Source organism: Solanum tuberosum, unplaced genomic scaffold (assembly GCF_000226075.1).
Source record: "Solanum tuberosum cultivar DM 1-3 516 R44 unplaced genomic scaffold, SolTub_3.0 scf00048, whole genome shotgun sequence".
Classification (NCBI taxonomy): Eukaryota; Viridiplantae; Streptophyta; class Magnoliopsida; order Solanales; family Solanaceae; genus Solanum; species Solanum tuberosum.
The window spans coordinates 808,206-824,633 of NW_006238976.1; the positions used below are offsets into that span (position 1 = coordinate 808,206).

General features: G+C 32.3%; 2 protein-coding genes across 2 annotated transcripts; both read right to left on the reverse strand.

Moving 5' to 3' along the window:
• Positions 1-23: 23 nt before the first annotated feature.
• On the reverse strand, positions 24-4,583 carry LOC102581710 (GDSL esterase/lipase At4g10955-like). The gene is made up of 3 exons (XM_006343780.2): positions 4,402-4,583; positions 2,549-2,631; positions 24-1,203 (listed from the first exon to the last, which is right to left on the reverse strand). The coding sequence occupies exons 1-3, from the start codon at positions 4,435-4,437 to the stop codon at positions 231-233; spliced, it is 1,092 nt and encodes a 363-aa protein (XP_006343842.1). The 5' UTR covers positions 4,438-4,583; the 3' UTR covers positions 24-230.
• Positions 4,584-7,267: 2,684 nt separating this feature from the next.
• Positions 7,268-11,307, reverse strand: STUGE45 (UDP-glucose 4-epimerase; the record flags this gene model as incomplete). Its single annotated transcript, NM_001288075.1, is given in 11 exon segments — positions 7,268-7,523; positions 7,526-7,534; positions 7,537-7,604; positions 7,715-7,806; positions 8,231-8,313; positions 8,431-8,509; positions 8,715-8,942; positions 9,048-9,149; positions 9,233-9,368; positions 9,637-9,686; positions 11,032-11,307. Coding segments are annotated over 11 exon segments (1,083 nt in total).
• Positions 11,308-16,428: the final 5,121 nt, after the last annotated feature.

The following is a 16,428-nucleotide window of genomic DNA, read 5'->3' on the forward strand; positions in this document are numbered from 1 at the left end:
TGATAGATAGATTCACCGAAACATAGAAACATGAACAAATAAAACTGGAGTCGAAGGTAACAAGAGATGACAATGCATCTGTAAAGCAACTTTAGCACCAGTAGAAGGCACAACTATTAAGCTAAGAGCAAAATGTAATGTGTCGATAACTATAAATATACTCGAGCAAGGGAACAAATTAGACAAACATACCATCTATCGGTGTAGTGGTATTTGTTTTATATCATCATTCATGTAAACTGGTGTTTCTTGGACTCTACAAGTAAATCAGGTTTCCACCATTGGTGAATCCCGTGAGCTTCTTTGAAGTCTGACGGAGGAGTCAAATTTACTGTTAAATTGGCTGATGGAATAAGGTGCAATGGCTCATCACACTCCTTCCCCATGAAATTCAAGACAAGACCACCAAGTGAGTGTTGGGTTGCTACCTTCTCGATAACTCCTGCTCCCATGGTATCCATGTTTTCCCGGTGTTCAAAATAGCCAATGTATTCTGCGCAAACAGGATCCGATGGATTCACATATAGGCACGGTGTCCATGCAGATAATGCAACAAATGTATCTCCAGATTGATTATTCACGTTTTTATGCTTCGCAGCAAAAGCAAGTCCAGCTGTTATAACACTGGTTGCAAATCTGATCCCATGTTTCACCTTTTTATCTTTAATTCTTTCAATTGGGGCCGACAAGAATGGCGGATTAAACAAAAATGCATCTAGAAATACACCAGTCTTTGCCATGGTTTTTCCAGCAAGCATTGCCATTGCAGCCCCCAAGGAATGACCAGTTAGCCAGATACTTGAGCTTCCAAATGTTGCAACCACATGTCGAACAGCTTGAATGGCCGTCTCAAAGCGTGAAGTCTGATGAAGTCCATTCCTGAGAATGTGGACATCCAATTGTATATCTCGTGAAAATGCATCACCTTTGGTTAAGGTCCCACGGAAAGCAATAACAAATCGTTGGCTTTTATCTTTGGAACCGTCAAAATAAGATTTTGAGGGTGCAAATTTATATATAGCACCAAAAATGCAGGAATCAACATCATCAACAAGCACGCGATATAACTCAAATTGGAAATGTCTCCACCATGGAGGAGCAAGTGCTTGACTTCCCTTCCGTTTTTCTTGCTTGTCACGCTCTAGGATGTAGACGCCCTGAACCAAACTGGCAGCCACAGATCGTTGATGAGCAACATTTTCCCTGCATTAGGTAGAAGAACAATATTACTCGTAACAACTGTCTCTGTAAAATGGCTGGACACTTCCAGATTTCAAGCAAGAGTAAGTGTTGGGCAGCATGAGAGTGAGTAGTGTTGCCAAACAATAGCATTAAGCTTCATAATTTGGAAAAGACGATGAATGCATATAGTTCAAGCTAATATCAACTCCTCTATACCTCTTTGTTTCTACTTTCTTGTATCTATTTTGTTTATTGGGTGAAAGATCAAGGAAACTTATTTCTAGAAAAGAACCGGCATAACACCCATTCTATTAAGCATAATATCATGCTAATTTAGGCAATTGCAGGCATGACATCTCCAAATCGTCTCAGAGAACTTGGCTCTATCTCTCTTTATCAATAGTAGTGAGACCAAAGTAAATTATGTCCTATTCCATGGAGTAAGTGTTAAGCTCATGTTCATCCTAGATAGGCAGGGGCAGATCAAGGGGAGCGGAGGGTGTTCACCCAAACCCCCTTGACAAAAAGTTACATTGTATATATATAGTATTTTTTCATTTTTTATGTACATATATAGATTTTGAATCCCCTAAATACTAGACTAGAGGTTGACTCAGTAATTTAGCGGGTTCAAAATTTACCTCCAAGTTCAAATCCCAGCCACTACATTTTATTCTCGAACCCCCTTAGTGAAAATCCTAAATCCGCCACTAAAATGATAGGGTGCAAGGTGTACTAGGGCACTTACACAACTGTAGCAAAGTGATCTAAAATCTTGGAGGCGCTCTTATCACTTGGTAGACCCAGGGTATAAAGGCAAAATCATTCTGCACATCCCAAACCTACTTATCCTTCAGTCAGGGAAAAGTGGTGTGGGTTCTCATTATGATGTTATATTTGACAGACTTACCCTGATTTATTCATAGTTGAGACGAACAACTTGCAAACCGGTGAAGTGGGGAGAGAAATACATTATTTTAAAGGGATTTACTTTGCGACATCCCATAAAAGAAAAGACGAGAATCAATCAAGAATGGAGGTAGTAATTTGAGTATGGATCAAGACACTTGATGTTTCAACGTCTTCCTTTGCAAGAACTAAATAGTTATGGCAGTGTAAGACTTGTAACTTAGTACAATGGCAAGCAGATCTGAAATCCATGAGCACTACACTCTTGTTAACTCCTGAGAATATATGCCCAACTCCTCAATACTAAATATATTACATCTTTGTACTTCCATTAATTTCATAGTGTTCCATGTATAACTAGAAATTTATCAGATATTACATCTCCGATAATTCCATCACCTTTATGATATGCAAAACCTTTATTTAACTAAATAAACATGGAAAAGAACTTACACACCAGTCAATAGCAGTTAGGTGCACAGGTCCACATTGGTCAAAAAGTTCCTTCTCTGAGATTAATACATTTTGTTCTTCTTGACCCTGCACAAAACACAATGGGGAAACAACAACAGTGACGATCATGACAAGTGTTGCAAAACTCCATCTGAACCATTATGTAGACTGTTGTTACCATAAATAGTTTCTAAATTTTACTAGCCATCAAGTCGTCCAGCTAAGAGTAGTCAAGTAATTTCTTATACCACATCTCAGCCAACTCTCCACACGCACTATAATTGATATTAAAAAGCTTCTAGCAAGACCAACTCTATTACGGAACTTGTACAAAAGGGATGACGCTGAGTTAAACCTCAAAATCCAAGTGTCAGAACCACGAATTTATTTATGGGTGAATTGTCCAGCTTTAAGTGGGTTGGTTTTGCTCTAACCAATGGTTCTTGCCCCAATTGAATGGTTCAAATAACAGTGATATCATTTCATAGATAGTCGTGTCTCTAGACACAAATCTCGCATATCCCCCTCTTATAGAACTCTTATTGGTTTATAAAGAAAACTATAAGTATACCTAACTTCACATTCATATTTGAGTATATCTCCTGGGGGTTCAAATTCTAGTTTCTTCAGCATTCTTCTGTTTTGCTAGCATCTGTTAACACTTGTTTAACCTTGCCATCAAAAGTGCCACTAAGCAAGAAGTGAGCTGCTAAATGAAGTTCACCAACTTCATTCTTTGGTACAAACTATATTACGTATAACGATGCACTACTGTATGAACTTGAACCAATAGCAAGATTAGAAGATGGTCATCAAAGTTAATTCCCATTTCACATGATTCTCAGAGATTCAGAGTTACCATTTACTACCCTAATCAAAATATTTTTCTTGGAAGGGCATTGCAATCAACAACATACACAGTGTAATCCCACAAATGGGGTCTAGGGAGGGTATGATGTACGCAGACCTTACCCCTACCTTTGAGGTAGAGAGGTTATTTCCAATGACCGTCGGCTTAGAAAAACAATTATCAAAACATAATTGCAAGAATAATATGACAACAAAGTAGCAATATCAAAGCAGCCAGAAAAAATAAAGATAGCAAAGAGGCAAGATGGACACAATCAATGAAGCAACAAGTAAAAATAAAACAAAGTAAAAAAAGACTACTCATTTACTAAATTGTAATACTACTAAAGAGAGAAAAGTAGCATAGGAGACTAACCTCTTGACTCTTCCCCTTAAAGGTGCTACACCACTCGCTACCTACTAACCTTCTACCCCAATCCTCAACCTCCATACCATTATCTAATGCATAGATCACAAACAATAACTCTGAATAGTCTAAAAAACATATATATAGCAATTGACATGGGGTTAGCCTAATGTTAAGGACCCTCTATCTCAAACCATAAAAGTTAGGATCCAAATCACCAAGTAGCATAGTATAAAATAGCTACTCAAGGAACCTGGATGCAGGGGTTCTACTGGTGGGGTTTACCACATTAAGGTTTATTTCAAAGGAAAAAATAAAACTTTCCTAATAGCAACATTTGCTTACATATAAACTCTGAATAGCAAAATGTAACATCTAACATGGAACATCTACAGAGTAGCATTTGCCTTATTGCTCAGATACTTCTCAAGGTATAGAAATTCAAAATACCCTTTTGCCAGCAAGTTGGATCAATCAAAAACAGAACAAAAATACCACAAACATTACAAAAAAGATACAATCTTTAGAATAAACATGCTAGGAAAACAAAAAAAAATGCAATCTTTAGAGGGAAAAATGACAGAAACATCAAAAAGATTGAATTTTTAGTCTATATGACATAAGGTTATTCAAGATCCAACCTTTGTAGCTGTAACAATATCATTGCTGGTAGCCATTTTCTAAGATTTTCAAGAACCCACCTTCCAAATAGGTCAGCTGGAGCCTGGAGAAGGAGGTGGGACGATGATGTTAAACTGTCCTTTTCGATTTTACAACAATTTTGATGGTTTTGTCTTCTTCCTTCTATAAAGAGACACTAAAATTGAAGTACCCTTTGTTATTTATTTATCTATTTTTTAATCATTTTCTTCCTCTTTTTTTTCTTTTTGAGGAATATTCTTTTTCTCTTTTTTCATCCTTGAAGGACATGTGCACAAATAACCACTTGGAGGACCAATATCAAAATAATGATTTAAACTTATCAAAGTATTTAATGTTTAACCACTTATTATTAAGTTCTTATTTATTTAAAATTATTATTATATTATTACTCCTAGGGGTAGGTATAGGGGGAGATGGGAGTGGTGATTATTATGATTATAAAGTGGAAAATTTAAACTTTTCTCAAAGTAGAAGTTAAAATAGTCGATCAATGATTTACTTGATTAAAGTTAAAAATTTTGGGTACGGAGTTTCAGGAATCAAGTTTGAAAATATAGGATTGAAGTTGCAAATTTCGACTCTGAAGTTTTAGAATTGTATAGTTAACTTTAAATCTAGATATGTAGAGTAGGTAATATCAAACTTTACACATTTGAATATGAAATTAGATTTGACAATCCTCAATTTACAATGACGTAAGTAATATATTCTAAATGATGATATCTTTCATCAAGAATTTGAACAATTCAAAAGGCTTAAACTTAAAAAGACTCCAAAGCCTAATTTCAAACCTTCAATATCAGCTGGCATATTGACGTATAGTAAATGACTAAAGGCTATTATTACAATTTAAAATTCAGCTACATTGGCTAAAAATTAAATACTTTTTAGAAAATTAGATATTATAGATCAACTTTTTAATTCTTTTTTGGGCTTTTTATGAATAATGGGCCCATTATTGGGTAAGGCTTGAAGTTACTTTGTTGGCCCAATTAGATCTATTAACTTTCAAGTATTCCATATGGCCCAATATTTAATGGGCGGTGCAAAACTTTGATAATGACATTTAACTGTAAATTGATTTGCTGAAAATATTTCACTATGCATAACACTATTTGATTTTAAACGGAAGCGTTAACGTAACTGATAAAGTTATTGTCATGTGATTAGGAGAAGATCACGTGTTTAAGCTTTGGAAATAACATTTTGCAGAAATGCAGAATAAGACCGCATACAACAGACTTTTATGGTTTGAACCTTTTTGTGCGTAGCAAAAGTTTAATACACCGGACTGTCTTTTCCCCCTTATTAAAAATGTATCAACCACTATTTAATTTTGACATTTGTTGATAGTGCAAATGGCGTTTACATGTCTAGTGTAAATTGACCGATTTGAAACAAATTAGTTATTTGTCTTTTTTATATACAAAATGTTAGCTACACACAATTACATATAACTTTTAAATAACCAAGTCGTGCAAAAATATTTACCATTATCAAAAAGAAAGTAATCGTAAACTTAGTCAAGTCAATAAATCATATTTTTAGCAGAGAAGAAGATCCCTCTACGAAACATCGATAATGATTCAATAATCTAAAAAGAATTCGATACAAAATAAATGTATTAGCTATTCAACGCGTAACATATATAATGATGTGGAAAGAGTAGTCAGCAAATTGGCAGGATGTATAGATCACAAAATGGAAATTATGTGACTGTTTTGCCTTTTAGCTAAATTTAGACAAATGTTAGTCATTAACAATTTAGTTATACTAAATTAACTTATATGCCTCTCTTTCTTTATTTTGTTTGTTTGTTTAACCTCTTTTCGGATTTAACACCGTCCATTTTTCTTGAGTAGTACACCTCAAGAAAAATATTGATTCGATTAATTTATATTCATATTAAATTTAAAATTTCTTGTTATAAATAGAAGAATTTCGTTCATCCTAATATATACTATGACTTCTTCTTTTTCAGATCTGTTAAATTAAAGAAATTAGACATATAATTTGTTTGATCAATTTTTTGGAAAGTCGAGAGTTCTTATTTGCATATTTTTATCTATGATTTTTAAAAAAGTGTTTGTTTTTTGAAAAGTCAGATTTTTAAAAGTGTTTGAGTGAAGTTATAAGGAGAGAAAAAATATGTTTTTAACATAAATTGATTAGCCAAACATAAATTACGATTATTTAAAAGTTTTTTTTTAAAAAATAAAAAATAAAAAAACAAAATAATTGTTGGAATATTCACATGGCATATGTCGAATGTGGTAACTGCTACTGCCGACAGATAAATCACATACTACATGTGAACTGTACAACATATTATTGTACTTAAATCTGTTTAATTTTACTCATCCTCATAGCGCGGGACTTTTCGATGCGAATTTAAATTTATATAGATATCAAATACATTGAGCGGAAAAGAAGAAAAAATTGTTGCGACTTTACCCTTATTTGCTCTCAAAGAGTGCGTTGTCACACATATTGAAGATATAAATCGTACTAGACAAATCCGATGTGATAAGCTCGACTAAGAATCGATGACTAAGAAAGAACCAAGTGGGATTCAACCTATAGCCTCAGTAATGGAATACTTCTACTACACCAACTCAGTCAACCTTGCAGATTGTGAATATTAATCGTTCAACCATAACAAAACAAGATAAATAAAAGAACGGTTCTTTCAATATATCTATCAATCGATCTACGTCTCAATCCCAAACTAGTTGAAATCGGTTATGATGTGCTAAAACAAGACTCAAATGCTGATAGTTATTATTATACAAAGAAAAAGGAATGAAAGAACAAATGAAATACTACTATATGCTTAAATTAGAAAGGCTATATTATTCATCAACTTTCTTAGATTTTCTTTTTTTTATCTAACTACTGACTCATTGAAACCCCAATTACATTCTGAAACTTATAAGTTAGACAATATAAACATTATAATCCCCTCTAATAGCCCTAGAACTATACGTCGAATCGTCCCTTCGAAGACTATGGATTCCATACACGATGCAACAACACGAACGATGCGACTATGACGATATTATGCAGTTGAAGTAGACTTCAGTGACAGTTATTAGATTCTGGAGTTCCTTCATAGCCATAGGGATTCTTCTTAGCCCAGTTCCACTGATCCCTACACATCTCTTCGATGCCATATTTCCCCCTGCAAGCAACATAAACCGGAGTGTTTAGAGGCGCATTCAGAATTTAAAGGTAGGACGTGTGTATTGGTGTGTTAGAATCTCGAAAAGCAATGTGAACTACATGACTTACTTCCACTTCAATTCGCGTTCTGCTTTCTCTGTTGCAGCATATACAATTTCAGCATCTCCAGGGCGTCGACCAGACATAACCATTGGAATTTTCTGGAAAAAAAAGTACAGAAATAGGTAAATAGTGCAAACTAAACACTCATAAGGGTCTTTACAACAACTGGAAAGTTCAAGAATTAGCAAAGTCTATTCACAAGGAAGTAGAAAACGAAAAATGAATGTCACTCGGCTATGAGATGGGAAAGAGCTAGGCACTTGTCTTAGCTTTGATAGACAGAGTTACCGTATCTATACTGGTGGGAGGTACCCGGACGAATTAGTCTAGGTGAGTCAAAAGCATGCAAGGGCATCGGTACCCCAAAAAAAGAAGAGAGCTAGCACTAGTAAGAAAACACTAGTAACCACAAATAGCCTCCCGGCTTGAGGGAAATTGTGATTTCCTTTTTCCTCCGCCATTGAGAGGAATTGGATGCAACATTATAACGATACATCAAGGTGGAATGCAATTGAAAACTACCTTTCCAGAAGCCTTCTCAAATGCGGCCACCATTTCAAGGACTGAAGTTCCTTTTCCAGTTCCCAAGTTGTACACTTCACAGCCTAAAAAGATCGATCAAAATCAGCAGAAATAGCAATACAGCTGTAAAAATGAGCCAACGGAGAACAATACTATAAACTATCACGATAAAAACTCTATATCAAATAGCAAGTACATACCTATGGAAGGATCAGATAGCTTCTGCAAGGCAGCAATGTGTCCGTCTGCTAAATCCATAACATGAATGTAATCACGGACCTGGAAAAAAAACACGACATGATTATTCTCCGAGGAAAATCTCATAAAAAGGACAGCTTTTTGTCATATTTAGCCAAACTACTAAACAACGGTATTGCTGGACATCGTAAAATCATAGCTTGTCATATAAAAAAGACACCAGAGTAAATTGAAAGTTAAAATGTATCTAACACGTAAAGATTTGCTATTGAAAATATAGTCATACCCCTGTACCATCCTTCGTTCCATAATCAGTTCCATAAACTGTCAGCTCTTTTCTTCTGCCAACAGCAACTTGCTGAACAAATGGCATAAGGTTGTTAGGAATTCCTCGCGGATCTTCACCAATTCGGCCACTTGGATGAGCACCAACAGGATTAAAGTACCGCAGCAATATGATTTTCCATTCAGAGTCCGCGTTTTGTACATCACGGCATATTTCTTCAATGAAGAGCTGACAATTGAGACTTGTTAGATGATGAACAGATAGAATAAACAGACTATTTTGGACTTCAACAAGTTGAGCGCTAAAAATGCGAGATGAAACAATTGACAATACCTTTGTCCGTCCATAAGGATTTGCAGCACTCAGGGGGAATTCCTCAGTACAAGGAACCACTTTTGGCCAACCATAAACAGTAGCTGACGATGAAAACACAAGCTGGAGAAGCAGAGAAGGAAACCAGTTAAGGACTTACAAGAAAACAGATGCATCATAAAAGTAAATCAAAGTGCGAGGAATACCTTTTTGCATCCATGAGCTGCCATGACTTCCAAGAGGGTAATTGTTCCAATAAGGTTGTTGTCATAGTACATCAGAGGTTTTTCAACACTTTCACCAACTGCTTTTAGTCCAGCAAAATGGATAACAGCATCAAATCTACATAAAAAACGGTAGTTGATGCAAACCAATGTGTCAAAAGGTTATAAAATTTGAGCAAAGGAGTCAAATATGCTGATTCAGACATTCAACAACTATTCTTCAAAGCTTAGTTTCATGTGAAATAGTCCATAATTCATGCACCACATGGTCAATAAACCATCATCAGTGTACAATATAACTACATTATATTCAATACTGAGTAAATTAGAAGAAAAAAAAATGTCCCTTGAAAACCATTAAGAAGAATTTTTTTGTTAGAACTTACTTGTTAGACCTGAAAATCTCCTCAACTGCCGGCTTATCACGTAGATCCACCTATAGTATCAGACAAAACAACAGAATTTAGCCACCAACTTAAAGAAAGTAACAAAAAATCAGCTTAATCCATGTAAAAGTACTGTTATACAGGAGAACTATCATTACATGACAAATAGAGCCATTAAAGGCAAATGTATCCATAGAAGAAAATTTAACTGTGGCCAATGGTTATTACCTCCAAATGAAAAATACCAAATTCAATAGACCACTGAGACTAATTTCCATCAAAATTTCTGGAATTTTAACAGTTACTTTACATATGGAAAGAAAAACCAAAAGTGTATACTTCACCAAATATTTATTAAATGGAAAAAGAAGCACATGATAGACCAGCAATAATCATTTCAAGAAAGAAACAAGAACAAAGAGATTGACCACATACCAACAGAATACAGATTTCAAACAATTGGAAAACCCCATAAAAATCCAATCTTTACATTAAAATAAAAGAAGCAAAAACTCAAATTCATACAATTCCACCTTATCCACAAAACCCAGAACAGTTCTCAAAAAGAGAGAGAGAGAGAGGGACCATGAAAAGGAAAAAACAGAAAAAGGGAATATAACAGAAATAACTATTCAACCTATGCTCATGGCATACAATTTAAAAAAGAAAGCAACAGCAACCCAATAAAAATCCAATCTTTGAAACCCAAAACTCAAAATCACACAACAACACACCCCGTGTAGTTCCAAAAAGTGGGGTCGAAGAGGGTAAAGTGTACACCTTACCCCTACCTCGATATAGGGAGGTCATTTCCAATATACCCTCAACTCAAGGAAACACAAAATCATACAATTCCAGAAACAATCATTCTATTCAAAAAAGATATAAGTTTCAGAGATTGACCACCTAACCAACAGTATACTGATTCAAAAAACTGGACAAAACTCCATAAAAATCCAATCTTTTACACTAAAAATGAAAACCCAAAACTCAAATTCATACAATTCCAGAAATAACCATCCATTCCATCCTCAAAATAAATAGTTTCAGAGATTGACCACATAACAACAGTATACAAAAAAAAACTCCATAAAAATCCAATCTTTACACCAAAAAATGAAATCCCAAAACTCAATTTCATACCATTCCAGAAATAACCATCCATTCCATCCTCAAAACAAATAGTAAGTTTCAGAGATTAACCACATAACAACAATATACTGATACAAAAAACCAGACAAAACTCCATAAAAATCCAATCTTTACACTAAAAACAGAAAACCCAAAACTCAAATTCATACAATTCCCCCTTTTCCCATAAACCCCACAACAATTCTCCACCCAAAACAAACAAAAAAAAACCATGTTAAGGAAAAACAGAAAAATGGAATATACCTTATGAAAAGAGAGATTAGAACCATATTCACCAGCAATTTCCTTGACCCTTTTCACAGCAATTTCAGAAGAATTATCCAAATTATCAATCACCACAGCCTTATAACCACCAAGCAACAATTGCAACACTGTGTGACTCCCAATATACCCTGCTCCCCCTGTCACAAGTATACTCTTCGACATATTGTACTATAAAACAATTAAAAAAACTAACCCTGAATTTTATATAACAAGATTTGAGTTTTGGTAAAAAAGAATTCCAAAAATCAAGAAAAAAATCTGATCTTTTTTTTGTTATTGACAAGTTTGAAACAAAGACTCCTAAGTCCAAGCTTTTATAGGTGTATGAAATGGAAAAAAAAAAAAAAAAACACGGTTATGGGCAAAATAATAATAATGAAAATTTGCACCTTTTTGCCTTTTACTTAATTGGGCTGAAAGAATTTTCAAGAATTTTTAAGAGGGAGGCTAAGAAGATGAAGAAGTAAAGGGACACGTGGTAGTGTAGGTCAGATGGTGGCTTTGAGAAATTTCAAGAAAAATATATTTTTATTTCATTAACTCAATAAAAAAATTACCTTAAATAAATATGGCAAATCTTAATAAATTTGATTTTCTACTTGGAACTATTTTTATTCCAATAAAATTTAAAGCAATTGACCATGTGCAAAAATGATAAGTAGTCATTCATTCTTAATCAAAAAATTTAATATTTGAGTACGAAATTGTGTTTGTTAGATAATACTTTACTCCAACAAGAGATTTTTTTAGAGAATTTAAATTTAATGAATATCAAACGGCAAATAAGAATCTCAAAAAATCATTCATTTTTAATCACAAGTTTTGATATTTCGATACGACATCAAATTTGTTACGTAATACTTTACTCCAACTAGAGACATTTTGTGAAAATTTAATTTGACCTAATATGAATATCGAACGACAGATAAGAATCTCAAGAAATCATTTATTTTTAATCAGAAATTTGATATTTGGGTATGAAATCGTGTATGTCAAGTAATACTTTACTCCGACAAGAGACTTTTCGAGAGAATATTAATTTAATAAGATTTAATATGAATATCGAACTCCGAATAAAAATAAAAATATGGGGGATTGTGTCTAGATTAAGGAGGACTCTCTAGATTCTAGTTTAGATTCCTATATGCTCCACAACATCTTTTTCTAATATTGTGAACTCATGATTAACCCCATATTCAAAAATGAATATTCAACTTTTTTTTAGTGTATATTTTATTGTATTTGTGTCAGTTTTCTAATGCAAAAGTTTTAAAAAATAAGGGTAGATAAATAAATAATAATTAATTTAAAATAATCTTATTTCTCTGCATACTAATTTTTGAATATAATAGAAGTTCGAAGGAATATACAAGATTTATGCAATCTACTTCACAACTTAGTTATTATTATTTATTTATTTATTTTCAAAATACGTTATTCTATATTTCTATTAAAATGTAAATTTTTTTTATAAAATCATTAAATAACCGTTAACCCAATAACTCAATAATATTTTTTTCGATTTGGTTTATCGGTCGGTTTGATTTTTGCACACTCCTAGTTCGAAGGAATATACAAGATTTAGATCCCGTTTGGATTGACTTAAAAAACTAGCTTTTAAATCAAAAATAACAAGTCAAACTGAAATTACTTTTAATTCAAAAAATAAAAAGTAGGGAGATATCTACTTTTGGTTTTTGACTTATTTTAAATTATTTTTTATATTTGTCAAACACTTTCAGAAATTAAAAACTGATTTAAAAGTAAGTTTGACAAACTTTTAAGTCAATCCAAACACTCTCTTATGCAATCTACTTCACAACTTAGCTATTAGTATTATTTTATTTATTTATTTTCATACCTGAAGTACGCGTAAATTTATTTTAGAATAAAATATTTCTAATAATTTATATTCGAGATATTTAGATAAAAGTAAAGAAATCATATACAAACCATCATAATTTTTTATACGTTTCTTAAATGATTTTATGTATTGCAAATCTAAATTTAATCAGAACAAAAAAATAGTTAATGACTAAGCTTTTAGCAAAAAAAAAAAAGACAATGCATGCAATTAATCTTAGCTGGTCGAAATTGGTAAATACCAACTGTTTTTTTTTAATGTCCAAGGTTTAGGTAGGTAATTAATTGATTAAAATATTAATTAAATATTTGTCTTTATTGTTATTGGTTTTTTCTGTACCATGTTTTATTTCACCTTGGGAATCGTGAAAATTTATAAATTTTGTTGTATCCTCTTGTCCAGTCCCAGAATCTTAATTTTCTGTTAGCAGTTCTTTTGGATCATATTTTATAGCAAAAAAATAAAAATAAAAGTTGTGGGGAAGTTAAAATAAATAAATTATTCTATGTGTGGATCATATTTTATAGCAAAAAAATAAAAATAAAAGTTGTGGGGAAATAAATAAATTATTCTATGTGTTGATTTTCGAGGGGTATGTTTCCTTCTGTTATTTGCTTCCAAATGTATAATAACAAGATTTAAAATTGTATCCTTCTAGATGGCTCAGTTGTTTTTGAGGATAATTATCGACACGAATGATTCTGAATTAATTTCTTCAATACTTTTTAAGTCGAGTTTGTCACATAGATTTATCTAATGTGATTATATTCTCTGTGTGGTTGTAGCCTTGTAGGCTATTACGCATAACTATACAGTTTACATTTTTTGTGTGTTTGCAGGCTATTATACCATGCAGGACTTACACAATTTGCACAAAATGCTCATCACAGAGTACTTATCGGAAGGACAAAGAATTCGACATAGATTAGAACGACATCAGGTTATCCTAGGTAAAAAAAAAAAGATATGAAATTGTTTTTTTCTATTTGTTTCTATAAATGAGTCATAATTAAGGTCATTTAATGTTTTGGTTTAATTAATGCAAATCCTTATCTAATAAAACGCGTAATTTGTTGAAAATTAATGTTTTTTCCTATTAATTACTATATGTAAATCCTTATCAATAAAACTTAGGAGTATTATCTGCCGAAAGTAGCAAATAATGTATTTTTTTAATTATTCCACCAATAGTTCCCTTTCGTATGGCATTAATTATTTTGACAAATATGACTTTTTTGGTAATTTGAAATTCAAAAAATTAATGAATCACCATATAACCTTACATAAATGATACTTTATCTGTCCCTAATTACTTGTGCACTTTTTCTTTTATAGTTGTCCCTAATTACTTGTCCATTTTGACAAATCAAGAAATGACAATTTTTTTTATCTATTATACCCTCAATTAAATAACTAATTACTTTGAAGAATGCAGAACTTTTCACCCACTTCATAATTAATAGATGTAAAATGGTAAACTGACTATGTCATTATCTTAATAGGTGTGTCAATTCAAAAGTGGACAAGTAATTAGGGACAGAGGGAGTAAGAAATAGAAAAAATGCACGATAAAATTGTCAACTATATATCTAAACTATGCGGAAAGTGTCTTACGCCCTCGTTGAGCTTGTTATTTTCACAAATAGAATCTAGAAACAATAGTGGGTAACACTCCATCGTACTCCTATCTTAAGAAGATAAAAAATATATATATAATAGTTTCTCGAAAATTTTCTTATTTTCTAGTAGTTTTCTTTTACTTTCCATTTTAGGTTTGGCAGGGTGTACACAATGTGGTCCAATTTGTTGAACAATTTGAGGGTACCACATATCTTTTACATGAATAACAAACAAAGATAATGTTAAAAGGGACTTTATCTTTTTGCTACATCTTCAAACATGACAATCCCACATTAGCTTTATACAAATTATAGAAAAAGAATTATTTATTTTTGGTTTTCACATGTTCGATACTTATACTGAATCTTCAATTAATTTGAATTCGTGTTGCATAAGACTCATTTAAGAAGAATATGCATGGTGCCTAATTTTATTTATTTATGTATATTCAGAATTCAAATTCAAAATCTTTAATTAAGGATAGAGGAATCATATTACCCGAGTCAACTAATTGCAAAACAGCAAAAAGGTTGTGTTGTTGTACTCTACACTAAAAGGGGCAAATTAAAGGGTTCCCCCCCTAAATTAAAGGAATGCTTGTTTAAGCCCTAAGTTTTTGAACTTTGATTAAATCTCAATTTTTAATTTTCTAATTACATAATGAATAAACCATCTTTCTTCCATTTTAAAGACATGTTCTATTTATTAGCCATATCCTTCAATTTTACTCTCAATATTATATGCATAAAATTATAAATTACAAACTTCAAAGATCTTAACTTTGTAATTAGTCAAATTTCACTATATAAATTGAAAAGGAAATGGTAATTAATTAACTATTCTTAAAGTGGAGATTTTAGTTGACCAACTAAGATGACCACCTTTACTACATTTCCAAGTGTCAACTTATAAGTGATCATATACATGACTTCAATTAGTCTTCCTAATTAGCAAAGACTTTAATTTTATGCTCCGTCCACTTGTATTTGTCATATTGCATTTTTCGAAAGTCAATTTGACTAATTTTTAAAGCTAAGTTAGATTATATTAATTCGATATTTTAAACAAAAAATTTAGATATTCAAAAACTATACGAAAAGTACTATAAATTCATTTTTTTTGTATATAATACATCGTAAAATGTCAGTCAAATTTCTTATCGTTTGACTCTAGAAAAAGAAACCATAACAATTAAAAGTGAACGGAAAGAGTATATTTTTAGCCCTTTCACTCTTATTTTTTAAAGAACTTCTTCATTATTGTATTTTTTCAAACATATTTTGAATTGTTTTACTTGGGTAGACAGCCTTTCAGAAACTATCTCTTTCCTTCTATAAGATAGATATAAAATTTGCATATACGCCACTCTCTTTTGACTCTTATTTATAAGATTACGTTGGATATATTATTATCTACCGTGTTATATTATACTCCTTTCGTTTAAAAAAAAATGACCTTCTTTCCTTTTTAGTTTGTTTAAAAAAGAATGACCTCTTTCCTTTTTTGGTAACATTTTACTTTCAACTTTCCACGTGACATGTTTAAGACAACAAGATTAAAGGGCAATTTTGTATATTTGATATAACTTTAATTTAGGGCCACAAGATTCAAAAGTCTTCTTTATTTTCTTAAATTATGTGTCAAGTCAAACTAAGTCACTCTTTGTGAAACGGAGGGAGTAGCAGTATTCTTAAAAGAATTTTTTACACTTTTGGTAGTTGTCAACTGTCATATGGTTGCCACCTTTGCATTAATTATGGGGTAACGTGTTGTAACTGAAAAAAACAGTTGGAATTTCTTGAGGATAATGAGTTATCCATCCGTCCACTTTTTGACTAATCTAATGTATTAATTTAGTAATATTAGCCACGTGAAATCCACCCCCCTCCCCC

Coding starts and splice junctions, on each gene's coding strand:
- LOC102581710 (XM_006343780.2), bottom strand. CDS start 4,437: ATGGCTACCAGCAATGATATTGTTACAGCTACAAAG. Junction 2,632..4,401: donor ATATTGTTACAGCTACAAAG/GTTGGATCTTGA, acceptor TGTTTTGTGCAG/GGTCAAGAAGAACAAAATGT. Junction 1,204..2,548: donor CACCTAACTGCTATTGACTG/GTGTGTAAGTTC, acceptor TACCTAATGCAG/GGAAAATGTTGCTCATCAAC.